At 36.5% G+C, this 26,706-nt stretch overlaps 1 protein-coding gene across 3 annotated transcripts; it reads left to right on the top strand.

Annotated features, from left to right (window-relative positions):
- Positions 1-73: 73 nt before the first annotated feature.
- On the top strand, positions 74-23,838 carry LOC150069114 (urotensin-2B-like). 3 transcript variants are annotated; one of them, XM_090331845.1, is made up of 5 exons: positions 74-154; positions 1,357-1,459; positions 4,509-4,546; positions 6,177-6,266; positions 7,998-8,451. In XM_090331845.1, exons 2-5 carry the CDS (start codon positions 1,384-1,386, stop codon positions 8,037-8,039), a joined length of 246 nt encoding a protein of 81 aa, XP_090187971.1. In that variant the 5' UTR covers positions 74-154; positions 1,357-1,383; the 3' UTR covers positions 8,040-8,451. The 3 variants fall into 3 exon arrangements, with proteins under 3 accessions (XP_090187971.1, XP_090187962.1, XP_090187977.1); XM_090331836.1 differs by lacking the exon at positions 74-154 and adding an exon at positions 889-1,083; XM_090331851.1 differs by lacking the exons at positions 74-154; positions 7,998-8,451 and adding exons at positions 892-1,083; positions 23,690-23,838.
- The last annotated feature ends 2,868 nt before the right edge of the window (positions 23,839-26,706 follow it).

Genomic DNA, 26,706 nt, shown 5'->3' with positions numbered 1-26,706 from the left:
TCAAAGGCAATCGCGGGAGAAAGGAGAATGTCTGAGACAGTCCATGCTGCTCCCACCCAGGAGGATGTGAAATCCAAACGTGTACAAAAAGAATAGCTTGCACATGACTGAAAACTTCGGCTAGACAAGCGGTCAACAACCCAGCCACCTCCAAGTGATGTGTCTAGAATCTAGGTTCTGGGGCAGCCCTTTACTACTATAGAGCCTTTGGACATCTATTTCCGCCCAGAAGTGCTTGCATGCCCTTCAGAGCTTGGCTGAAGTGATTAGTGAGTTCATTGGGTATGGCCAGCTTTTCCTTCTCATGACCAGCTCTTTGAGGTTCTCTGCCCAAGCCACTGCTTTGGATCAAGGCATGGTCTCCAGAAGGCCACTGTGAAATACTTGTTGCAGGGATTCAGGGATAGCAGTGACTCCTTAGTCCCTCGACTAAGCTGGAAGCTGGTCTTGAGCCCTTAGAAAAAGAATGATTTGAGTGGGGCCCAGTCAGTTCCCGGCTCTTGTGTTCGCATCACAGTTGCTCGGGAGGCGGCTGCCAGCTTGAATTCCCTGAGCCTCAGGTCTGCAGGTGCGGATCTCCCTGGCCTCAGCGCCCAGGAACCCACTGTTCCTCTAGCCACTTCCATTCCGGAAGCTGTGATGAGCTCCCTCATTATAACATACACGTTATCAACGAAAATGTGTAGAAACATACGTTTATATAGCTTTCAGAAATCCCAGATAAACTCAAGAAAGAGTAACTGTAAAGAAGAATCAGAAAACTGCAGACACAAACAAGGAAGGGATGGGGGCAGGAGCTTAAGATACTCCAGGAGAGTGACTCGCACCCCTCCCCTTGGTGCGCTCGAGCTGCTCCCGTTGGGCCAGGAGCCCATGCGATGCCAGTTCCAGCACCAGCCTCACCAACCCCCCCTCCCCCAGCGCTCTGAACCGGATGGCCGGCTAGCGCTGGTGGTAAGAGCGAGCTGGGGCCCAGCCTGGACACAGCGGCCTTACTGACTCCTCAGCCCTTTGAGCTGCTGGACCAGGGGCACTCATCTGCCTGCGCCTGGCTAGGCCTCACTGCTCCCGTGTGGCTTTCAGGTGGGTCACCTGCAGTGCCAGAAGAAGTTTCCTGTCCATTCCTGTCCAAAGTCAGATCATCCTGCTAAGACATTTCGCGTTAGCTACTCAGCTTTGGTTTTGGATGGTGATATCTGAGATAGGGTCTTGAAAAGTTTACTACCCTAGAGGCCTCCCAAACTTGATCTTTCCTCTCTCCATTTCCCGAGTAGCTAGGAACTACCTGTGTAGTTCCTGACCTGTGGTCATTCATTAATTTTTATAACTGTGTGTATCTCTACATCTTTTTCATAGGTGAATGCCTGTAAAACCTAATTGGAAATGGTGGTATTAAATCTTGAAGTCTTGTTGGCTCTACTGGAGAAAAAGTTTGATTTTCAGAACCCTTCCAACATGGGTGAGTGAAGAATAAAGTCAAGTTTTATTTAAAAAAAAACAATAAAATCCATTCCATCTCCATCTGCCACTGGAGATTTAGTTACTAGTTACCAGATTTGAAGTCCAAGGGGGGCAAATTCCTGGTTTGCATATACCAGACAGATCTGGTTACTCAATCTAGTATGCCAAATAAAGAGAAAAGTAATGGTGAAGGTCAGAGAAAGGAAACTTAATGAGGCATGGGGACACTATGGGAAGAGAAGAGATGTGATTTCCAAATTTCCAACTACTTTCATTACACAGACATTTGCAGGGAGGAATACAGGCTCACTAAACAGTTTCAGTCAAGAGGTATCCTAGGGGTCAGAGGTGCCAGTGACAGCTACTCTGATTGCTCCCAGTCTCTTTATTGGTCAGACAAAGGCTTTGTGACACTATGACTCATGGCTGTCTGGTTGGGGTTGGGAGGTACTTTGTCTTTTCCTTTCTTTCTTTCTTTCTTTTTTTATTTCTTTCTTTCTTTCTTTTCTTTCTTTCTTTCTTTTTCTTTCCTTCTCTTCCTCCTCCTCCTCCTTCTTTTTACCTTTTTTTTTTTTTGCCAGTCGTGGGGCTTGAACTCAGGGCCTGAGCACTGTCCTTGGACTTTTTCTCAAGGCTAGAGCTCTACCACTTGAGCCAGAGAACCACTACCAGCTTTTTTCTATGCATGTGGTACTGAGGAATCAAACCTGGGTCTTAAACCTGGGTCTTCGTGCATGATAGCCAAGCACTCTACTGCAAGGCCAAACTCCCGCCCTCCCCTCTTTTTATTGGTCCTAGGGCTTGATTTCAGGTCTGTGTGATGTCCCTGCAGTCGTCAGCTCAAGACTAGCGCTCTACTACTTGAGCCACAGTGCCACTTCTGGTTTTCTGGTGGTTAATTGGAGATAAGAGTCTCATGCACTTTCCTGCCTGGGCTGGCTTTGAACTGAGATCCTAAGATCTCAGAGTAGCAAGGATTACAGGCATAAGCCACCAACGTCTGCTTAGGTACGTTTTCTTTTCCTTATCTACTTTTCAGTCTTGTTCTTCCTGATTCCAAGAGTCAGAGCTGGGATGGCAAGCTTTCAATTCACTCATGGACCTAAGTCAGAAGCCAGTATTTCTGGATAAAAACAGCTGTTGAGTATTGTAATGCCCAAGTCTCAGGACGACCACCAAGGAGACCATGGAGAGACAGATGTTCTGAAATGCTAAAGCAAGGCTTTATTCAGGCGGACTCCCAGGCCTTGTCCTAAGCACCCAGTGGGAGCTTAGGAGGAGACCATGAGCTGAATTTTTACAGGGCTTTTAAAGGCAAAGACCACAGATTTACAACAACACAGCAATCAGCTATTGGAGTGAGATAAGGTAGGAGTTAGGGACATTTCAGGGCAGTGGAAGCTAACGGTAGGTTCCCATGCCAGTAGAGTCCTAATTAGCTGTCTGAGGGTAGTTTTATGGCTTTAGAAAACAAATGCCATCCCTTGAATTTACATGAGTTCTGGTTAATTTTAACATAGATAGGTCAGTTCCTGGGACTTTAATGGCACCACAATTCAGTTTCTTTAATTTATGTATAGTTTATATAAACAGCAAGATAGTTACTACCTCAGAATGGGGGTGCTTTTTAGCCCCTCAAGTACCTGCTCTTTATAATATCAATTTGTATTAAATAATGACTATTCTCTTGTGCGATGTATTGAGAGCTTAAATGTTTCTCTTGGCACACATTCATGCTAAAACCCTCACAGTTATTTAAAAGCATTAAAAGCCTATTCCATTCCATTTGAGTATCCTAATGGATTATTAACTATGAAGTGGAAAAACAGTTTTGTTTTTCTCTTCCAGAAGAGATGAGACTCTGAAATCTCATGGAATAGTTAGTATTTCATTTTAGTAAATGTTTTTGGTTTTAAGAGAAGGTCTGGGTAGTTTATTATATCCAACACTAAATGTTATTTATTTACTTATGTACTAGGGATTGGACTCTGGTCCTTGCCAATAGATACTAAGAAAGCTTGAGCATACTGACATATATTCCAGTCTTAATATTTTCTTTTAACAAACACTTTGTCCTGTAAAGACAAAGGTTTAAAAAATACTTCACATGTTGCCCTGTGTATTCACCAAACCCAAAGAATTCAATTGAAAAGTGGTTCCCTTAGCTGTCATAATTGGTGAATTTTCTAGTGGAGGAATGACTTGGTACACACTTGTAATCTCAACTTGTGAGGGAGGAGAATGGTGATTTTGAGACCAGACTGGGTAAAGTTAATAAGACCCTATTTCAGAGAGAGGAAAAATAAAGAACCCAACTAAACCAAAGATAATTTCCATCTCCAAATCTTAATACTTAAAAATAATGTTCAAAATTATAAATAAGACTTTTTCATTGGAGAAGTGAAATTGTAAAAAGAAAAATTCAGCCAGATACAGATGGCTTATGCCTGTAATGCTAGCTACTCAGGAGGTTAAGATATGAGGATTGGAGTTCAAAGCCAGCTTGGGTAGAACAGTCCCTATGGGACTCTTATCTCTAGTTGATCACTCAAAAATCAGAAGAGCTGTGGCTCAAAGTGGTAGAGTGCTAACCTTGAGTAAAAAGAGCTCAGGGACGACACATAAACTCTTGAGTTCAAGCCCCATTTCCAACAACAACAAAAATTCAAGCCACAGTATAAAATTTAGAGAACTGCTACTACTATTTTGGGAATTTTTTAAACCTTCATTGACTTATATCTAAAATTGCTACTACTATTTTAGGAAATTTTCTATCTTCATTGAACTACATGTAGAATTTGTATCTTTTTATAACATTTAATATTGCTTCCTGGATTTCACTATGTCAGTAAAAATGTAGTTGTTTCTTTTCAAATAAAAGTATATCTTGGAGTTAGGATTTATCTGAGACACTGTGCTCAGACAATGGGCAGGTAATTTCAAATTACATGGAAAAAAAGCCCTTGCCACATAAAATTCTAAGTATATTTTCTGAAGTGGATATTATTTTCAATGCACATTTTTCACCTGACAAATATTTCTTGCAGGTGTTGGACTGGCTCACAAACTGGGAGAACCAAATCAGGTGAGAGTGAGACCCACTTAAATGTTCAATTTTACTATTACAAGGCAGTTTCTTTTTGACATAATGTTATGAAAATCATTAATATTCCAAGTGAATTCTCCAGTCCTATTGAAGAAACAATAATTTGCTAAGGAAAAAAGAGTAGATTATACTTAAAAATGAAAACTATGAAATTATACTTAGATTATACTTAAATTATTCTTAAACTATGAATTATACTTAAAAATGAAACTATGCCTGATGTGGTCATATTAATTACCCAGCAAGGAGGCCTTGGGTCAACTAAAGTTCTCCGAAAGTCTTATTGATACTCTTTTTTCCTCATTTTGCTCCAAATTCTGCATGGCTTCAGCCAATGAGACATAAAAGAGTGGAATTACTCTGCTTCAAGCAATGGGTTTGGAGAAATCGCAATGTTGCCCTCTTGACAGGGAGCCCACGTGAACTCTGTGCTCTTCAATCTTTCATATTCTATAAAATGCATTTAAAATATATTGAATTACAGGATTGCCAGCCTCCTTCAAATAGTTTGGATGCTAATATATTATTCTGTCATTTGGGAAAAGAAATGATGACTGTCCTTGTGTCTTTGAACATCAACGCTAGGAAGACATGGAGTAGTTCAGGCTGAGCACTGTCTTGGTGGAATTAGCTCTTCAGGGGGTAATGAGACATTGTTAAAAATTAAGATGTTTGAAGTCAAGCCCTGGTAGCTTACCCATAAGCTAAGGTAGTCTTACTGTTAGACTAGATTCTTAGGAGGAGGAACCCTGGAGGACTGTGATTTGAAGCAAGCCTGGACAGAAGTGTTGTGAAATTCCATCCCTCAAATGATTATTTGCTGATTAGCAAACCTGGGCTGAAAGCATGCCTAACGTGGCAGTGTTGCAGAAACAAGCTGAGCAAACTGAGTGCACAGCCCAGAACTACCAAATTAAAGAAAAGAAAGAAAATTAAAATAGCTGAGCTAACCTAGGCATGGATGACTCCCACCTGTAATCCTAGCTATTCAGGAGGCTGAGACCTGAAGATATCCAGCCCAGTAAGGAAAGTCTATGAGATTCTTATCTCGAATTAACTACTAGAAAACCAGAAGTGGTCCTGAAGCTCAAAGTGGTAGAGCACTAGCCTTGAGCTGAGGACCAGATTTCAAGCCCCATAATTGACAAAAAACAAAAAGATAATTGAATTCTTGGTGGAAAATACAGACTTGAAATATTTCTCGTTTTCTGTTCAAAAGAGAAAATTTGTGAGGAGATCCAAGCATTCACACATTTCTCTAATTTCCTTTAAAAGAACTGTTACCTACTGTTTCTTGTACAAGAAATGAAATCTTATCCAATCTGCCCACCTTTACTGGATCTTTATTAATTTACACACAGACTTTGACTTCTTTTGTCAAAACCTTGTTTCTTTTTTTATAATTTCTGATCAATTCACGTAATTTTTCCAGCTATTCTGGAAATTCATTTTTCTATGTTATTATTTTTGTTTATTTTCCCTTAATTCTTTTTTTTTTACCTTTGCCCTCTATTTCTCCCATCTTTCCTCCTTTTTTCTCCTTTTTCACTAACAGAGAATAGAACCCAAGTTATGGAAGACTGATTTCCATTTAATTTGTTTTTATCAGTTAGAAAAACAAGAACATTTCCTGGAGGCCAACGATGCTGAATATCCTATGTTGTGGATGGGCTATCCTTATCCCATTCAAACAAATGAGGTAAGCTTGCATTTCAAATTTTAAAATTGGACTTCTGAGAAATTATTTCTGCAATTACTTCCAAGATGGAAGAAATAAGGCGACAAGTTGTAGTCTTTATGTGGTAATAGCAAGAAGATCCTGAGTGAAGGCCAGCCCACAAAAAATTAGTGAGACTCAATCCCAAAACAAAGATATAAAAGAGAGGGCTGGACTGAATTCATATTTTAGTGTCACCAAAAAAAAAAAAAGAAATTGTTCTTGGAACAGTGTTTGGACCTATCCGTTTCATCCTATAAGGACAGAGTAGGTGCTATTTATGCGAAACAGGTCCTCCTGAGACATTAAACCTACTAACTCCTTGATATTAGTTTCCCAATAATAAATTTATCTTGTTTATGAATTAAAAAAGAACCCAGAGGGCTGAAAGATATAGCTTATGATAGAGTGCTTACCTGGCAGGGAAGAGGCCCTAGGTTCAATCACCAGTAAAACCAAGAGACATGAATGAAGTATACATCCCAGCTTTCAAGTCCCTAGTCCAGTAGTGACACATGCCCTTTCTAGAGATGTCTACTTGCCAGAAGTAGTCATGGGCTGCCGCCAACCAGACAAGTCAGACTGGTTTAAAAAACAAAATAAAAAACAACAAAAAATACACTAAATATAAACCACACCCTCTACCGAAGTGAATACTTTGATCTTGACTAAAAAAATAAATGTAAACAAAAGAAAACACATTAAGCTATACTAATCCCTTTCTTAAAGAAAAGGCCTTCTGGAAAATGCTAACTAGTCTTTACATTGTGGGTTGAGAAGAGCTCTCAATATTTTTGCTTTTTTTATATATATTTTTATTCTTTTTTTAAATTTTTTTTGCCAGTCCTGGGCTTGAGCTCAGGGCCTGAGCACGGTCCTTGGATTTTCTCAAGGCTAGAGCTCTACCACTTGAGCCTCAGAACCACTTCTGGCTTTTTTCTATGTATGTGGTACTGAGGAATTGAACCCGGGTCTTTGTACATGCTAGGCAAGCACTCTACCACTAGGCCAAACTCCCAGTCCCTCTCATATATTTTTTATTGTAATTAATAGAAGGGTTACATTATATTCATCAGATAGAAGGTACATTACTTCAAAACAATGGTACCCTTTCTCATGTCTTGGTCCCCATTTCCCTCCCCCCATCCCCACCCCTCATCTTGTTTTCCCCCCTTCTCTATCCTGTTCCAAATAACCAAATAAGCATATATACAATATATCAGATAACAAGGTAAAATACTGTAACAATATGAGATAACCAAGCAAAACCAGCAAAAGACGTGAGAGATAACATAGTACATTAAGGACAACAATCACTCATTATATGGCTTTAGTTTCTATATCCTGGAGGTCCTTTCATTTAGTGTCATACTGTATGGCCTTATATATCTAGGTTTTGCTCTATTGTAAATCTCTGCTAGGAGAACCCAAGGTTTCTACTGATTAAGACAAATGAGGGTATTTATACACAATGGAATTCTATGCTGGTGTCAGAAAGAACGCCATCTCAATATTTTTGCATAGTCTGTTCTGGAACTATATTCACCTGATACCTGTCTCTTGTAAAGCTAGGATTTTAGCTATTTACTACTGTGCCCAGTAGAGATAAGTTTGTTGGTTATAGCCTACTAATTTCTAAGAATAATTAATTTGTCCATTGTATTGTTTGCCCTAGTTTGACAATGCCTGAAATTTCTGTTTTTCTTCCATTAGCCTTGGAGGCCTCTCCAGCTCAGGGGAATGATTCCTTCATGAATTGCACATTTTTCTCAGGTCTCTCAAAACTTTTCAGAGGTTGAAAGTGCAAGTTTATTGTTTTAAAGTTCCTAATTTTTTTTTATTATTTTAAGCAACAACATTCTCTTGACCATGGCACTTGTCAAAAATTTAGAAAGCTGCCAGTCACCTGGGGCTCACACCTGTAATTCTTGTCACTCTGGAAGCTGAGATTTGAGGACTGTGGTGAGAAACCAATGTGGGAAGGTGTGTCCTTATCTCCAATTAACCACAGAAAGCCAGAAGTGAAACTGTAGATGAAGTGATAGAGCTGTAACCCTGAGCACGAAGGTTCAGGGACAGCATCCAAGTCCCAGGACTGTCAAAGGAAAAAAAAAAGCAATAAAATAAAAACTGGAAAGCTTATGAACTGCTTTCTTCACATAACTGTTTTGTGGGTAATACATTTTTTATTTCTTTGACAATGTGTTCACCAGCTAATCCAAGCTGGATCACTTGATCTTATTGCCTCAGCCTCCTGTGTGGTGGAATTATAGGTATAGAACACTATGCCCAGTACTCAAAATATTTAGATTATTTTTTCACTCTAATATATCAGCTTTCTGGAAGCTATTTGGAATATCTCTTAAAGACCACATGCTTAGTGTGAATTATTTCTGGAATTATTTATTCCAATTGATATTTACCAAACCTCTGTTTCCTAAATCATTTAATAATCTCATTTCAGGATGTTCAGTATTTAGAAGCAATTAGCTCTTTCAGTCTTTTTGAACTTCTTTATTATTATTATTTTTTACTGTGAAATCACCATTTCCTTCCTGGGCTCATTAAACTCTTTTTATTTGTGGTGAATCCTAACCTAAATGCAACTTTTAATCTATGTCCAATTTTCTGTTTGCCAATCTTTTCTTCTAGAAATTTAAGAGACAGATGGTCAATAAATATATAGCTGTTGCAGATACAACTTTGCCATATTTGCTACCTTTTTGTAAAATATTTCCAAACCTATAGGAATAGTTTCTTATTCCACTAATGGGTTGGTAAACCTGCTTCAAATTGTAGGTACTTCTCAGAATAAGAGCTCACTCTGACTTTGTCAATTTGCATATTGGTATGTGCTTGGCAGATAATATTATCAAAAACAACCTTAAAATCTCTGGAGTGTAGCTTCCTGTGTTATTTTAAGTTTATATGATAAAGTTTCCTATGTTGAGTTAGGTTTACACAAAACTGGAATATTCTGATTTATTCTCCTCTTCTTCCTACCTAAACTATGTGGAACACACGCTCTTCCTTTTCCTTTGCATGATAGGAGAGGCTCAGAGGATGTAAATTTCTCTTCTTACTGCTAGAACTAAGTACATAATTCAATTTATGTGTGGTTGAGGGCACCTAGGAAAGGTAACAGTGTTCAAGGAATTGAACATTGTTTTTACTGTAGACCTTATAGGCTTATTATACCATGCACAACAAAATCCCCTTGTGACTTGAGTAAACCTTTGGTATAGAACCAGGAGTTTGTAGAAGCAACACAGATTGGAAGCATACATTTGATATTTGTGAGCAAATTCATAGTTGGCATTGTGAGATTGTCTGGGATTAAATCCAGGTAGAGATAGAGAGGTAATGCATTCAAGGATTGAAGTCCAGATGACTACAGGGCTGGAAATTAGGCAGATGAGAATCAGCAAAAGGGGCCAAGTAGGAACAATTACCAAGAAAGGAGGCAACAAGGAAAACAGTGTGCAAAATCCCAGTAAAGACACCATTTTGCATGTGGTAGGAACCAAGTAAATATCTATGATGATGGATATGTGAAGTAGATGATTAGGTCAAGTCACAAAAACAACTCATATTACTGTGAAGTTACTGGTAGTGGCTGAAATAAAAATTGATCCCCATGAACAATCAAATTTCAAAACAAGACGGATCCAGAAACCTAGGTGAAGGCATTAAGAATTTATATTGCTGTGAGACACTATAATTTTCTTTTTTTCATATAATTTTATTGTAATTAATAGAAGGGTTACATTATATTCACCAGATAGAAGGTGAATTACTTCGCAAACATTGATACCTTTTCTCATGTCTTGGTCCCCATTTCCCTCCCCTGATCCCCACCCCTCATCTTGTTTTTCCCCCTTCCCTATCCTATTTCAAATAACCAAATAAGCATATATACAATATATCAGATAACAAGGTGAAATACTGCAATCATATGAGATAACCAAGGGACAGCAAAAGAGGAGAGAGATAACATAGTACATTAAGGACAACAATCACTCATTATATGGCTTTAGTTTCTATATCCTGGAGTCCTTTCATTTAGCGTCATCCTATATGGCCTTATGTATCTAGGTTTTGCTCTATTGTAAATCTCTGCTAGGAGAGTCCAAGGTTTCTACTGATTCTGACAAATGAGGGAAACCATTGAGGCTGTTCCTTAGAGTCTGGCTTACTTCACTTAATATGATTTTTTTCTAAGTCTTTCCATTTCCTTACAAATGGGGAGATGTCATTCTTTCTGATAGCAGCATAGAATTCCGTTGTGTATAAATACCACATCATCAACTGAGGGGCATTTGGGTTGGTTCCATATCTTTGCTACGGTAAATAGTGCTGCAATGAACATCTTTGTGCTAGTGGATTTAGTCTGTCCTTGTTTCTGGACGATTGGGTAAATGCCAAGTAGTGGAATTGCCGGGTCATTGGGGAGCTCTATGGTTAGTCTTTTGAGGAAACTTCATATTGCTTTCCATAGTAGTTGAATGAGTTTGTACTCCCACCTATAGTGTAGTAGCGACCTCTCCTGGCCACATCACCACCAGCATCTGTTGTTAATAGATTTCTTGATCCTGGCCATTCTAACTAGAGGGAGGTGGAATCTTAGAGTTGGTTGGATTTGCATTTCTTTTATGGCCAGAGATGTCGAGCATTTATTCATGTGTCCATAGACCATTCTTATTTCTTCTTCAGAGAAGACTCTCTTTAAGTTTTTGGCCCATCTTTTAATGGGAGAGATACTAAAATTTTCTCTCTCTCTGTCTCTGTCTCTGTCTGTGTCTCTGTCTCTCTCTCTCTCTGTCTCGGTCTCTCTCCCTCTCCCTCTCCGTCTCCCTCCCTCCCTCCCTCCCTCCCTCTCCCTCCCTCTCCCTCCCTCCCTCTCTCTCTCTCTCTCTCTCTCTCTCTCTCTCTCTCTCTCTCTCTCTCTCTCTCTCTCTCTCTCTCTCTCTCTCTCTCCTCTCCCTCTCTCTGTGTGTGTGTGTTTCCTTGTATTGGGGCTTGAACTCAGTGTTTTGGCACTGTCCCTTAGCTTTTTGGCTCATGACTGGTGCTCTACTATTTGAGCCACAGCTGTACTTCTGACTTTTTTTGGTAGTTAAATGGTTTTATGGACTTTGTTTCTAGGACTAGGTTTGAGCCACAATCCTCAGATCTCAACCTTCTGAGTAGCTAAGATTATAGGAGTGAGCCACCAGCACCCAGTTTGTTATTTTCTTTAATCGTTTAGAGTATAATTAATAAGTTACAATCAATACTATCAACCTCACCATCAGTTATCCACCATTGGACTAAAATCAGGCCACATGGGAGCAAGGTAGACAGACATCAAGCGGCATCTAGATACTAGCTGCATTTTGTTTATATAAATGAAAAATGATACGCAAACCTTGGGAGCTAACTGTTGGCAAGACCACTTGGAGCAGCTCCTTTCAAGAAGATCCAGAAAACTTTCTAAACTTTAGCCTATTGCACACTTAATTGAACCATTCATGTGGTGTGTATCTTATCTATGAGAGGATTTTTAGCTTTGTGCCAAAGATATTCAAAGATAGCTAAAAGAACGGCATGCTCAGTGAGAGTGATGTTCCACAGCATACTATAAAAAGATTAGATTCGTGGGCCAAGTGCTTCTGCTCTATGTCTGAAAATAGACTACCGGTCTCACTGGGTTTCCGTGTGGTTTTGTATAAGGAAAGCTAGCTGTGACCCCTGTAGAAATCAGAAGTTGATTCTGAAACCCTGTGCATATGTGAGTGTGTGATAACAGTTTAGAGAGACTAGTTGGAGTGGGTAAGCTAATGGACTTTGGTTTACTTATTTGTTTACTTTGAACTGGGCCTTAAAACTCAGGGCTTTTCTTGCTAACATCTGGTGTACTTACTCGTGCGGGACAGCTCCACTCCTAGATTTTCTTTGTAATTAATTGGGGATATGAGTGTCTTGGCATAAGCTATCTGTACCTGGTTTATTGTTTATTTAAATGAAGAATATAGCTGTTCTAAGAACTTTTAATTTTACTAAGATATTGCTACTCAGTTCAGGCTTGGCCTTGAATTTCTTCTTAGACTACCAAGGACTGGCATTATGGATGTGCACTAACATACCTAGCTCAAAAGATCTTAGTTTTTAAAAGAAACTAGATATCAAAAATTTGGAGAAATTTATAAGTAGTTAGATAAAGCTGCTGTAAACTAGATGAGTAATTATAAACAGACCATAGAATACTGGGAATGATTTACTTTATGTACCTGAAAGACTGAAATGCTGTAAACTTTGGGTTGCTTTGTCTGAAGCATTATTTTATGACCAGATGATGAGGTCCCAATGTTGTTTGATGGTTAATTTAGTTAACTGTTATGTGCTGGTTTGCAAGATGATCTTTAACCTCTGTTTCTTTCTCTTTCCTCAAGAAACAGAATACACTTATCATTGTCTTTACTTATGTGACTTCCTCTTTAGAATTTCAGTTAGCCCAGAAGTAAAATAGAAAGATGGGCTCACAGGTCAATCTCCCCTGTTCTCTGTGGTATATGTGGTATATTATATGCATAACAATGTTTACTGGTGCTGTACAATAAGATTTTTCTGTGTCCTGATCATTTTCTAATTTCTATTCAGCAATGGATAGAAGGCATTTGCTTGCATTTGCTATGTGGCTAATATGATACGGAAGAGGATTTCCACATTTGTTAAATTTTAGTTAATTAATTGCCAACTTGTCTTTAAGTAGTTGTACAAAGGAGTTTCAGTTTAGCATAGAATTACATCCTGGTCACTGTCACCTCTTCATTCTCCTTCAACTCTCCTAATTCCACCTTTTTAAGTTAATTTAAAGATGCATAGAAATCTAACAACTATCATTTGGGAGATTTTTCAACAAAACTTTTTTTCTTACTGAAGTATATATAGATTTTTATTCAAATGTAAGTTTTCATAGAATGTGTTTCTAATAATGAATTTGTTTCGTTTTCTTTAGCTTGCTTTTGGGAATATTGTGTTTAAAGCTTTTCGTGTGGATGCAAAACTGATGAACATCAGAAATACATCACACAGAGACACACACATGCATATTGTGTACATCCTGATGAAAGATAGTGGATGTTTCAAGCATAAAGAGCAGTACCATGTATTCTGAATATTATTTTTTTCTCTTTACTAATTTGTTGGCATACACATTACAATATGCTTGATGTTTAAGTGTGAATAATTTAACAGACTCATTGCAGTTTTGACTAAGATGAGGCTTTTCAGATGATTTTTGAGCATGAGTTGCGAGTAGTGTATGTATTGTATATTTTGATAGATTGTCTACATACAATCTCATGGTGATGATGATGTTGATGAACTGTCAATTAAAACATCTTAAAGGGCATCTTGGAAAGTGAAAATAAATTATAATGTCTTAATTTGTATGGGGAGTATGTAATACTGCTCACTCCTTTCTATGATATTGTTGCCAACTTCTTTTTGTTCATTAGAACACCTGTCTTTCAGCCTACTAAACATACGAATACATTACTTACATGCAGCAATATAGAATTATTGGAGTCTGAGAGAAAGAAATAATGTCTATAAAAGTTTACTGTCAAATTCTCATTTTGGCCTTCCTCACAATGTCAGAAACCATTAGAGATATCCCATATGCCTGTGAGAGGCTAGTAGACGTGTGCTAAAATCTAACAACAGATCCTCAAATGAATTGGTTTTTCCTAGGTAGGTTTTTATTTTAGGTAATGTTCATGCATATATATGAACATATTTATTTAATTATTACAAGAACGTAGTTTAACCTTAATTTCTATCCATCACCTATGCTGGCGTAAAAGTATTATCTAGTGTCTTTGTAAAAATTATCTTTACAAGGTTGAGCAGAGGAGTTGACATCTTAATGAAGCAGTTTGTGAATACAGTTAATCTTGGTATCACTCCTTTCAGTACTCTCATCCTCTTTCAACTCACCACTTTGCTTACGTTATTTCATTTTGTGGTCTATACAATGAATTCTTGACTGCATTCTTTCCATGTTTTTCCCTTCATTTGCTTATCCCTCTCTCCCCTTGGCTCTACACACTCCTCTTGTAAGTACTTGTGCTTTAGCTTTGACTTTGTCTTTATAAAAAGTTGTACGAGCTCTTCATAACATCTATTACAGTTCAGTTAATTTATTTGGAACTGCTTTGTATGCTACCCAGCATGTCCGTTTATAGATTTATAGGCACATTTTATCTTCCACTAATGAGAGAAGCCATGCGACCTTTGTTTCTTTGGGTCTGGCTTATTTCACTTGATAGAATTTCCAAGTCTTTCCATTTCCTTGTAAATGGTAAATCGTCATTCTAATGGATAGGTAAAATTCCATTGTGTTCCTAGGCCACATTTTCTTAATTCCTTTGTCCAAGAAGGGACATGTGGGCTGATTTCATATTTTGGCTATATATGTCAAATAGTGCTGTCGTGAACATGGTTTTCCTGGTGACTCTACTGTACACGTGTTGTGATCTATTAGATAAATGCTCAGAATTGCTAGGTCATAGTGAAGTTCTATGTTTAGTTTTTTGAGTAACCTCCATATTGTTTTCCCGTGTGGTTTTCCAAGCCTACTTTCCCACCAACAGTGTAGTAAGAGTTCTCTTCTGGCTGCATCCTCTTTAGCATTTTTTATTGTTTTCTTGATAATGGCCATTCTGACTGTGGTGACGTAGAATCAGTGTTGTTATGCTCAAATATCTTCATAATAAAAGGTTAATAATTGTGCAAATATCTGATACATATGCATACATTGCATTATTTACAATATGGAAAAAATTCAGGTTTATCTATATAATATGAATTGTGTGGTGCTTAAAGATGCAGTGATATCATGAGATTGGATGAACAATACTGTTAAATTAAAAATGTAAAAACATATAAATGCAGACATATTGAACATATTATATATATTGAATAAACAATACTGTTTAAACTAAGTATATATGTGTATATATATATATATATATAGTGACCAATTGGGAAATAGGCTTACAGTGCTCCCTAAACATTTGATTAGGAATAATTCATATGTACATAATAAATATTAGCAGTGTGATGTCAGAAGATATTTCTGTGGATTAAGAGCAGTTATGAACACAAACATGATGTTATAAAGAAATTGGAAAACTCCCACTTTCATCATCTCATGTTTAATAACTTTGAGTAAGGTGAACATTTACAAGTCTTTTAAACCATTCATATAAAGCTCCGAGTGCCTGTTTCCCCCGCCCCGAAGATTCTATTAAGTCCTTTTGAAACATTTTACTTTAAGAAATTCAATTTTCTAAAGCTATACGTGGTTTAATAGCTGAAATTAGAAGACACTGTAAGTAATCCTTTTATGGAACATGTAGTTAGAAATGAACATCCTTTGTGAAAATCTGGCCACATGGAGATCTCAGAAAGTCTTGCCCACATGCTCATTTGCTCTACGGAGTTTTACACAGGAACAATGAAAATAAAGTAATGTATTGTTTTAGAATAGAGCAAAACATTCATTCCAGTTTGTGGCCAACCCGTAGAGTCTAGTGGAATTATTGACAGCCAATGTATAGAACTAATAAAATGAGATGAGTCGTCACAGTCTTATTGGAAATGATGATTTAATTTAGTTATATTGAAGAGACCCTATTTAAACTAGTGTATTGCTATCTTATTTTCTATTCTTCATAAAGTAGTGATGGAATCGAAATATGAAATAGAATAGTTATAAGAGAAGAAAAAATATTTCAGTTTGCTTTGCCAAAATTTAGTGCATGCATTTTTAGATAAGCCCATTACCCACTGGAATGATGGAACATAATCAATATGTTCTCTTAATTAAACTGAATGCTGTAGTGCAATTTTGAATAAAAAATTAGAAAGTCAATTTGTTAATCTTATTTACTTGCCAGAGAAAGTTTTTGGCTAAAATAGATATCTTTTGTCAAAACACAAAGCAACACTGAATGGATCAGTTACTTGGAAATACTCAGTTGGGAGAAAAAGGAAAGAAATAGCTTTAAAGAAATGAGAAACATTTTCATAGTGCATCAGAAGGTTAGACAGAAAAGATAAGCAATTACTTCTTAAATAATTCTTTCAAACTCTTGAGCCCTCCAGGAGTTTTGCCCAGGTCACATAATTATCAACCTAACACAAATTTATGAAGAACGTTATTGGTTATCTTACTCAAAGTTCCTTTCTCTTTGCTACAATTCTCTATTACAACTGAAAGGAAAATTCATTTTTTTAAAAATTTACACTGGAGATTCTCAACATTTAGACAATTTCCTGTAAAAGCTAAGAAATGACACATAAAGTCATTGTATATTCTAAGTAATATACATGTCCATTTTTACTTGAATTTATCAGATCATTGAAAAGTGGATTTCTAAAAAAACATTATGGATAACTGAAAAATAATCTTTTAAGATGGTCAATTATTTAGTTCAAGATTTTTGGTTTGTCGGATGCGTTTTCTTCACTATGTTGTTCAGCAGATCAGCAGTTCCTTAATAGTTTAACCATTAAAATGTGTTAAAAGACTTCATTGAAGCATCCTCCATATTTCTGTGTAATTTTGCACAGGGAAGTTTCACCTGCAAAAGTAAAGGTTGAAATTATTAAAGGTAATTAAGGACTCTAGAGAATAGGTGAAAAGACCTAAAAAAGAACTACATTTCTAATTACATGTCGGTGCACTTTTTTTTCATTTACATGACCTAGTCTCCTTATGAAGATAATAAAGCAAAATGATAAATTCATACGAAGATAAATTCAAGCAAGTATTTTGCATGAATGATTTAAGGATTTATGCTCAAATTTGATAAATAAAAATTATAACACCTCTCTCTCCTTTCTTCATAAGTCTATTGTCATTTGTTTTTATTGATAAAAAGCCATTGCCATGTCGAAAAGATAAATGATAAAGAAAATTTGTGTATTATTTTCTATTTATTAACAGTGACACATTGATAATTGTAGTTTTCTTGTGTTAAAATAATCCAGCATTTTTCTTGAGGAAATATATTAACAGGATAGATCAGTCAATGTATGCCTCACATTATTAAAAGAATAGACTTTATGTACATAGCCATCAGGACAACCTTCAGTGGTCAGTTTTCTAATTTCATGAATAATATCCTCAGGACAACCTTCAGTGGTCAGTTTTCTAATTTCATGAATAATATCCTGAAGAAATTGTTAATTGCATTAAGGGAAACAATGACACCCTCCAAAATATCTCTCTTTGAATCTAAGTTGCTTAGAAAAAAGGCCTACTAAAATCTCAAAAAATATGCACAATATTATCCATTTGGAAAAGAGAAGACATATATCATCAGGTTATCATCATTACTAAGATATGTACTATCAGAGAAGAGATGGACGATAGGTTTGGAAACTCTCACATAGCCGCTGTACCTAGGTTTGGCCTCAAACCAAACCACACATCTATGATTAGGTACTAGTTTCACTTGGAGTAAGAAGTCTCAAAATCCAAAAGGTGAAAATGTACAACTAAACATTCTGATATACACAACATTTCGACATCTGCAGAAATAAAAGATCTCCAGAATTTGTCTCAGATTTCGATTTGTCTCAGAAATGTGCGATCAGAACATTAGCACCCTGTCATGACAATTCAGCAGTAGCACCTAACAAGTTATAACAGGTTATGAAGAGGATGCTGGTATCGAAGATTAAAGGCCTTGGTCACCTACGACCTACTAGGATCTGCTAAAAATTTTCTCTGACATCACTAGTTTTCTGAACATTTATGTTCATTGCAGCACTATTCACCATAGTCAAATTATGAAACAGCCCAAATGACCCTCAGTGGATGAATGGATTAAGAATCTGTGGTATCCATGCAGAATAGAAGTTTACAAATCCATTAGAAAGAATGATATTGTACCATTAGTAAGGAAATGGAAAGACTTGGAAAAATTATATTAAGTGAACTGGAGTCAAACCCAGAGAAAGTTTGCATGGTTTCTCTCACTAGTGGTGCACGATATGCCTAAGGAATTATAAGCAAACATGCTTGGTTGTATGTGAGCAGTTCCAAATGAATTAACTGTAATGGACACCATAGAAAACTCAAATATCACAAATCTTTTAGAAAAACAAATTCAAAGCCCAACAAAATAAGCACCAAGAAGTGGGCACTTGCTTGCAAGGGGTAGGGCCACAGGGAAAGATGTAGCCAATGAAGTAGGGAAGAAGGGAAGGGTGAAGCTGAGAAGACATTGTATGTATCACAAAATTAGGAAATTTTTGAAAGGAGTAACATAGAACAAGATGGATTCTACTTATTTACGGTTTTGTGAAATGACTTTGCCCTTGTACAACTATTTAGAGATAAACTTTAAAAATCTGACTTTGTTGCTTGTTACATGGCATATATGATTATTTGAAATAGGGAAGGGAAAGGGGAAAACAATGATTGGGAGGGGATGAAGAGAGGGTAACGGGGACTAAAACATGAGAAGTGGTATCAATCTGTGAGAAGTAATGCACCTACGATCTGACAAATGTAACTGTAACCCCTCTACACATTAGCCCAACAATAATAAAAAAAAGAAATTGGCATTAAACTGATTTTGAGTACTTAATTTGAAACTATGTAAGGTATGAACATCTTAAAGCTTGTTTAGTAAGAACATTATTTAATAAGTCTTAAATTTTGTGTAGTAAGTCAGGCACATATTGCATCCATGTTGTGTGTGTGTGTGTGTGTGTGTGTGTGTGTAAACTTTTAGGCTTGAACTTATGGCCTGGGCACTATCTCACTAGCTCAAAGCTAGATTTCTACCACTAGAGTCACACCTCATTTCATATATCCATATTTCATTCTAAAGGTAGTGTGATAGTAGGAAATAATGGAGTGCAAATAGTGCTTTGAAAATTCGAATAGAAATCAAAAGACTTATTTTGTGGGGTTTGTTATCTTGACAAGAAGTTAAAAAAAAATCTCTGAGATGTCTTGGTGATAATATGATAGTAATGAATAGAAACATAATGATTGAGACCCTCAATGAACAATACTGACAGAGCAGAGAAAAAACATAATGTTAGAGCTTCTTCTCTAAACATACTCTTCTCTGATATTACTGCCTTTAGGTTTGAATAATGAAGACAGTAGTTGTCAAGAGAAACAACTAAGTCTGTTAAGTGAGGACATCATGCATTTAGATTCCACACACAATGATTCTGAGTATTGCTTTAATTGTATTTTTTACAGCTTCATAGATTTCCTTGGTTTCTGGGATCTAAGAATAGTGTTTATATGAGAATGTCTTTTGTAATTTGTTTTGCATACTTGCTTTGGTTTAATTCAGAAATGTAAAATTCAGAAATGTTAAAACAGAGGTTGATGTCAAGAGTGGTGTATTCGTTCATTTACTCATTTTTGTGCCAGTCCTGGGGCTTGAACTTAGGGATAAGGCATTGTTTCTAAGCTTTTTTTGCTCAAGGCTCACATTTTACCATTGAGTTACAGATCTACTTCTGGCTTTTTTGGTGCTTAATTGGAAATAAAAATCTCTTGGGCTGAATTTGTACTGAAATTTTCAGATCTCAGTCTCTTGAGTAGCTAGGATCCTGGCACCTAACTCAAGCTTATTTTTTTTTTTTTGCCAGTCCCGGGCTTGAGCTCAGGGCCTGAGCACTGTCCTTGGACTTTCTCAAGGCTAGAACTCTACCACTTGAGCCTCAGCACCACTTCTGGCATTTTTTTTCTATATATGTGGTACCAAGGAATCGAACCTGGGTCTCCATGCATGCTAGGCAAGCACTTTAACCACTAGGCCAAACTCCCGGCCCCTCAAGCTTACTTTTTTAAAAAATATTTTCAGGGTTATAATGTTTATTTGTCAATAAACTGAAAGATGTAGGCCTGGATTCAACGGCTTATAGTAGTACTTAGCTAATTCCGACTTAAATGGCAATGTTTTAACAATCTCAAGTAGTTATTACACTTACTATATTTCTTGAAATGAAGGACAAGTAGTTTAATCTGAATTTTTCCTGATAATACTTTTTGAATGGTACATTCTTCACTGTATTTAATACTCCTGTATTGTCATCTAGGAATGGCAGATATCATAAATGAACAAGTATTTGTATTATGATAAAAAAAAAAACTGTCTACTCCTGAAGGCTTTTTTTTTTTTTTTTTGCCAGTCCTGGGCTTGAGCTCAGGCCCTGAGCACTGTTCTTGGACTTTCTCAAGGCTAGAGCTCTACCTCTTGAACCTCAGCACCACTTCTGGCTTTTTTCTATGTATGTGGTACCAAGGAATCGAACCTGGGTCTTCATGCATGCTAGACAAGCCAAACTCCCGGCCCTCTCCTGAAGGCTTTGATGCATTTGAGAAGGGAAAACTTTTTGTTTGTTGTAACTACTGGGAATGAAGGCTTTTGAGAGGAAATACCAATGGGATTGTTTCACATTCATGCATATTTATGAAGATAATTTATTGTGTTAATTGTCATTTTAACTATCAATTGCATATAATAGTCAATAATGACATGTTCTGCAGAAAATAACTAACTCAGTTTTTATTTTTGGAATGAAATATTAATGTGAATTTTTTCAAGGACAAGATGTACTTTGTTTTTTAAAAGTTCCTTTAATTTTTAATGTCAGTATATGAACCGAATAGAGAAATATTTGAAAAGGTGAAATGTAAGATAATAAATCAAACGGGACATACACAAGTAAAAGTACACCAATTAGTCAATTCATCCTTTTTTTTTTTTTTGCCACTCCTGGGCTCGAGCTCAGGGCCTGAGCACTGTCCTTGGACTTTCTCAAGACTAGAGCTCTACCACTTGAGTCTCAGCACCACTTCTGGCTTTTTCTATGCATGTGGTACCAAGGAATCGAACCCGGGTCTTCGTTCATGCTAGGCAAGCACTCTACCACTAGGCCAAACTCCCGGCCCATTCATCCTTCTTTTATATGGTCTCTATTTATTGTCTTTAATTGTGCTCATATGAATACTTGAACTCAGGGCTTGGATGTTATCTCTTGGTTTTTCTGGTCAAAGCTAGTGTTATCCCACTTTTGAGCCATTATCCCGCTTCTGACTCTTTGGTGGCTAATTGGAGCTAAGAACCTCCTAGACTTTACAGAATTGACTTTGAGCTGAAGTCCTCATAGCTTATGCTCTTGAATACTAGGATGACAGAGCCAACAGCATCTGACTGGCTCTCATTTTTTTTCCTTTTTTTTTGCCAGTCCTGGGCTTGAGTCAGGGCCTGAGCACTGTCCTTGGGATTTCTCAAAGCTAGAACTCAACCACTTGAGCCTCAGCACGACTTCTGGCTTTTATCTACAAATGTGGTACCGAGGAATCGAACCCGGGTCTTCTTGCCTGCTAGGCCAAACTTCCGGCCTGTTTCTCATTTTTTTTTTAATCTCACAAGAATAAGTGTCTTTGTCAGAAATATGATTAGTTAAGGAAAAAAATCAAAATCAAGGGAAAACCAAACCCAAACTTAAGGCGTATTTCTGTTCTATCAATAGCTCCCTCAGACTTCTGGGAAACATGCCCCTTTAAGACATGCCTGTTGTTTGCACTATTTTTTTTTTTTTGCCAGTCATGGGTCTTGAACTTAGGGCCTGGACACTGTCCTTGGACACTTTTTGTCCAGGCTAGCACTCTGCCACTTGAGCCACAGTCCCACATCTGGCTTTTTCTGTGAATGCTTTTCTAGGGATTCAAACCCAGGGCTTCGTGCATTCTAGGTGAGTACTCTACCATAGGCCCCATTCCCAACCTTGTTTGCACTGAAAATTTTTGGGGGGGCACTTTAAAAAAGTTATTATAAAGGCGATGCACTGAGGGGTTACAGTTACATAAGTCAGGTAAACAGTACATTTCTTTTTGAACAATATCCCCTCTCCCTGGCTTTCTTCCAGTTTTTTTTTGAATCCACCTTATCCCCACTCACTGTATTGTTCTTTTTCAACATGGTGTCTTGTGAGTGTCACTGCTGCACTTTTTTTACCCTCTGCCCTGCCATTTCTTTGCTCCCCACTTAACCTTCCCAAAGAAGACAGACTTACATACCAGACAAAAGGCACAGAAATCACAACAACAAAGGGAGAAGTAACAAAAACTTCTTGTGTCAATATCTTAGAATTCCTTCAGTGGTCTCACTGTGTGAATGTCGAGAGTACTGTATAATTTATCATGGCCCAGTGTATTATTTTAAATCATAGAGTGTGTTTACCTGTAGCTCGACAATCTCTGCTTCTCTGCATTTGGCTTATTTTGATTAATATGATTTTTTCCCAAGTCTTTCCATTTCCTTACAAATGATACAATATCATTCTGATGGAAGTGTTGGAATTCCATTGTGTGTGTGTGTGTGTGTGTGTGTGTGTGTGTGTGTGTGTGTGTGTGTGTATCACATTTTCTTGATCCATTCATCCATTGAGGGACCACAAGCTGACTACATAGTTTTCATATTATTGATAGATGGGAACATGCAATTTGTAAAATTAGCTTAAAACTGATGGCTAAGAATTATTTTAAAAAATCTATAGGCATGTGATTCATGCTTAAATTAAAATAATGGCTATTGAGAAATTAAGATAAATCTTTATTTTAAATGATTCTGAATTAAAGCAGTTATTTTTCTGTGGTAGTCAGAAGAGTGGCTTCTTATGATATCCATGCCATAATTCTTTCAAACTTTTATACAGCAAAATTGACTTTGCAGGCAGGATTAAATTTAAGGTCCTTGAGGTAGGAAGAGCATTGTGTTATTATCTGAGTGGATTCAATCTAGTGACTAGAATCCTTAAGAAGAGATGATAATATGTGTTTTTCTCCATAGACTTTAGGTTTCTGTCCAAACATAATGGGGTTGATACATAATATATATCCATTTTCTCAATATTTTATCATTATATCTATATGAAATGGGTAAGGCAAAAAAAAGCCACTTTACATGGAAGAGAAAATTCAAGGGTAGATATAGACAAGTAGGAAGAGGAACTGAAACACCAAATCTTTTCAGGTGGTTGAAGGACTGAAAAGAGGAAGAAAAAGCAGTTGGGAGATTATGTATGTTAGCATTTCAATAGATGTTGCCAGAAAAATAATCATTTTACTTTTAAAAGGAACATATGATGTGCTTATAAGTTATATAGATCAAAGCACAATGTTTATTGGCCCCTACAACTATTTTTTTCCAAAAAGGGCGATTAAAAATTGTAAAAACAGTGTTTTTCTTTTCTGCTTTACAAGAGTCAGCTCTTTCAAACAAATGAAAGGCAGATGTAGTGGTGTTAAAAGCAAACTAACAACTTCCTCCTTTCTCTTCCTTTTTTTCCCTCATTTCCTTTTATCATTCCAGATTTCATCTGAATGGAAGACTTAAACTGTGGTATCTGTGATCTGCAGTTCTGTTATTCTGAACTTCTACCTCCCTCCCTTTCTCCCACCCTTTCCTCCTTCCTTCCTTCCCCCTTTTTTTGATAAAATAAAATCTACTCTAAGATAATACTGCTATTTTCATCTTTTGGGCTGTTTACTCATTTAGCATATTTATTTGTTACATAATATTTGAATATATCTGTGCATATTTGTATGTTTTTGGTTATACAATGATGAATAAGGTAAATATTACCTCTCAAAGGTTACATTTCACAAAGAATAGAGTTAATCAGTTAATATATTTGAAGACATTTTATACAGTTTTAGCTGCTAGCAGCCCAGTCCAATGGTATTCAAATGACTATATTTTCTACAGCCTGAAAACTTAATAATACCTAAAAAGTTAAATGAAGTGTCTCAGTAGGTAGTATCCTTTCCCTGTATACACATAGTAGTTACAGAAATAGCTTCTAGAAGCATTTACATTTCCCCACAGTAAAGGATGGCAAAGTGGGGAGAGACTTGGATTGTGTGTGGCTTTATTCTAACAATCCATAATTATTTTGATTCATCTTATCACATTTGATGTTGGTTGCTAATGTTTGTGGTATCTATATCAGGAACTTGAAAAACACATGCTAACACAATACATATACTGATCATTTATTTTTTTGCCATTATATGGAAGTGAAAGTTATTTTCATAATACAAACCCAAGTTAAAACTTTCTGTATCATATTAATATATTCAGAAAAACATAACTAGCTTGCAGTGGTTTCAACAGTTTTGCTGATAGGGAATGCACACATACACATAATATTTATAAAGCATGCCTGGATGAGAATATACAGTGCAGAAATAGAGATTAGGTAAAGAAATATCACTAAAATCAACAGTGAAGCACTTGTACATTCTGTGTAGTCCCTCTGGTGACAAAATTATAGTATAGCATGGTTAAAACATAAGCAGTAAAAAGCAAGCTATCTTTTGCTTTTGAAAATATTCTGTATGAAATTTACAAACAGACTATTAAACTTAGATGAAGAGAATGATTGAGTTGATTTAATTACAATGTGGATGTCCTAGGTCAAGCAGAACTTTCTTATTTATATTTTTTGGGTAATTCCATTCCTAAAGTTATTCCAGCATTCTAAAAAGTCTGTTAGAAAAAGCTGTATTTCAGCATTTTGAGAATCATTTCACATATACAAAAGAATATGAATGCGTCTGTGCTCAGATTGAAGGAAATAAAAGGAAACATTATTGTTTAAAGCACCAGCATAAGTAATAGAAAATTGACATAACTTTAGACACCTCTCTGTTCTCTTTCCCAAGCACAGAGCTCTAATAGTTTTGCCTTAAAAAATGGAGGCTTAGTCTAGTCATTCCTTTGCTTTCCTCATTTTTAATCCATGTGATGATTCTTGATAAATCTCTTATTCAGTTTAGGTAGCATTAAAGTTGCACTTAAAGTGAACCATGTACTGAAATTCTAATGTACAGAAAGATGGCTATAGCTGAGCAATATTCTTAGTAGTAGTTGTACTCATAATATTGTTTTACCACTAATAATATAGTGATATTACTATAATAATTACTATAATAGCAATATTAGTATATGAAATAATATTACTATATCAGTGACACTTAGGTCAATATTTTAGCTGTATTAGCTATTCCTATATGATGATTTATATATGTAAATTTGCTGATAGATCTCAAGTGATCAAGGCAGGTAATTGTACAAAACAATAAATGTGTTACTTTACTTGATTGAAGCCATAATTTCAAAATGTGCACACATCAAAAATGTTTTGTGCTTTACATATGAAGCTTTTATCAATAATTCCTCAACAAAGATCCAAAAATAATAATAGGTATATGTCCTTCATTTCAGCAAACAATGTGAAATCTAAGATTTCTCCATATTGACATGTGTGCAGATGGAAAGTTAAGTTTTTTGATTGTTGCTATTTATAGTTCCAATGAAATTTTCTTCAATATGGCTTTGTACTCACTTAAACATTACTGTGAAGTACATATATATATATATATATATACATTTTTTTTTGCCAGTCCTGGGCTTGAGCTCAGGGCCTGAGCACTGTCCTTGGACTTTCTCAAGGCTAGAGCTGTACCACTTGAGCCTCAGCACCACTTCCGGCTTTTTTCTATGTATGTGGTACCTAGGAATCGAACCCGGGTCTTCATGCATGCTAGGCAAGCACTTTAACCACTAGGCAAAACGCCCAGCCGTGTGAAGTATATTTTTGAAGTACAAATGAGAGCTATGGATATACTAATTTTGTTACATATATACATAATTCACTTAGTGTTATTATTTAATTTTATTATATAGCTAGGCCATTTCCCAAATTTATACCATGTTACTATTGTATAAGAGTAATGTATAATGATTTCTATGCTTTCAAATCTATAACCATACTTTTAACATTTTTAATTTTGACCATTTGATACCTCAGTAATCATTTTATTTTAGTTTTTATTGATATTGCCTGAATTCTAGTGGAGGTTTTTTAGCTTTACATTAGTTTATTGACCCTTTGGATATTTAGTTTTGGAAGTGCATCTTTCAATCCATTGTCTTCCTTCCTTCCTTCCTTCCTTCCTTCTATCCATCCTTTCTTTTTTTCTTTCTTTCTTTCTTCCTTTTTTTTGTGGGTCATCCGGTTTGAAATCAGCCTGGGTGCTGTCCCTGAGCTCTTCAGCTCAAGGCTACCACCCTACTCTTGAGCCAAGCCCCACTACTCATTTTGTAGAGAGGTTAATTGGAGATAAGAGTCTGAGGTCCTTTTGTGTCCAAGCTGGTTTTGAACCTTGATCCTCAGATCTCAGCCTCCTGAGTAGCTAGGATTACAGGTGTGAGCCACCACACCCAGCCATTTTCTGTTTTCCTATGAGCACATATTTCTTTTGAATATTGAGTTGTGGCAGTTCTTAGAATACTCTGAATATTACTTTTTTTTGGGGGGGTCA

The sequence above is a fragment of the Megascapheus bottae genome, chromosome 1 (assembly GCF_031878675.1).
Source record: "Megascapheus bottae isolate mThoBot1 chromosome 1, mThoBot2.hap1, whole genome shotgun sequence".
Lineage (NCBI taxonomy): Eukaryota > Metazoa > Chordata > Mammalia > Rodentia > Geomyidae > Megascapheus > Megascapheus bottae.
This window is presented reverse-complemented; position numbering and strand designations above follow the sequence as displayed.

Bases quoted from the DNA above. Each gene is read 5' to 3' on its own strand.
- LOC150069114 (XM_090331845.1), top strand. From the start codon at position 1,384: ATGGTGGTATTAAATCTTGAAGTCTTGTTGGCTCTACTGGAGAAAAAG. The intron at 1,460-4,508 runs GTGAGTGAAGAA...TATTTCTTGCAG, and splicing joins TCAGAACCCTTCCAACATGG to GTGTTGGACTGGCTCACAAA. The intron at 6,267-7,997 runs GTAAGCTTGCAT...TTCTTCCATTAG, and splicing joins ATCCCATTCAAACAAATGAG to CCTTGGAGGCCTCTCCAGCT.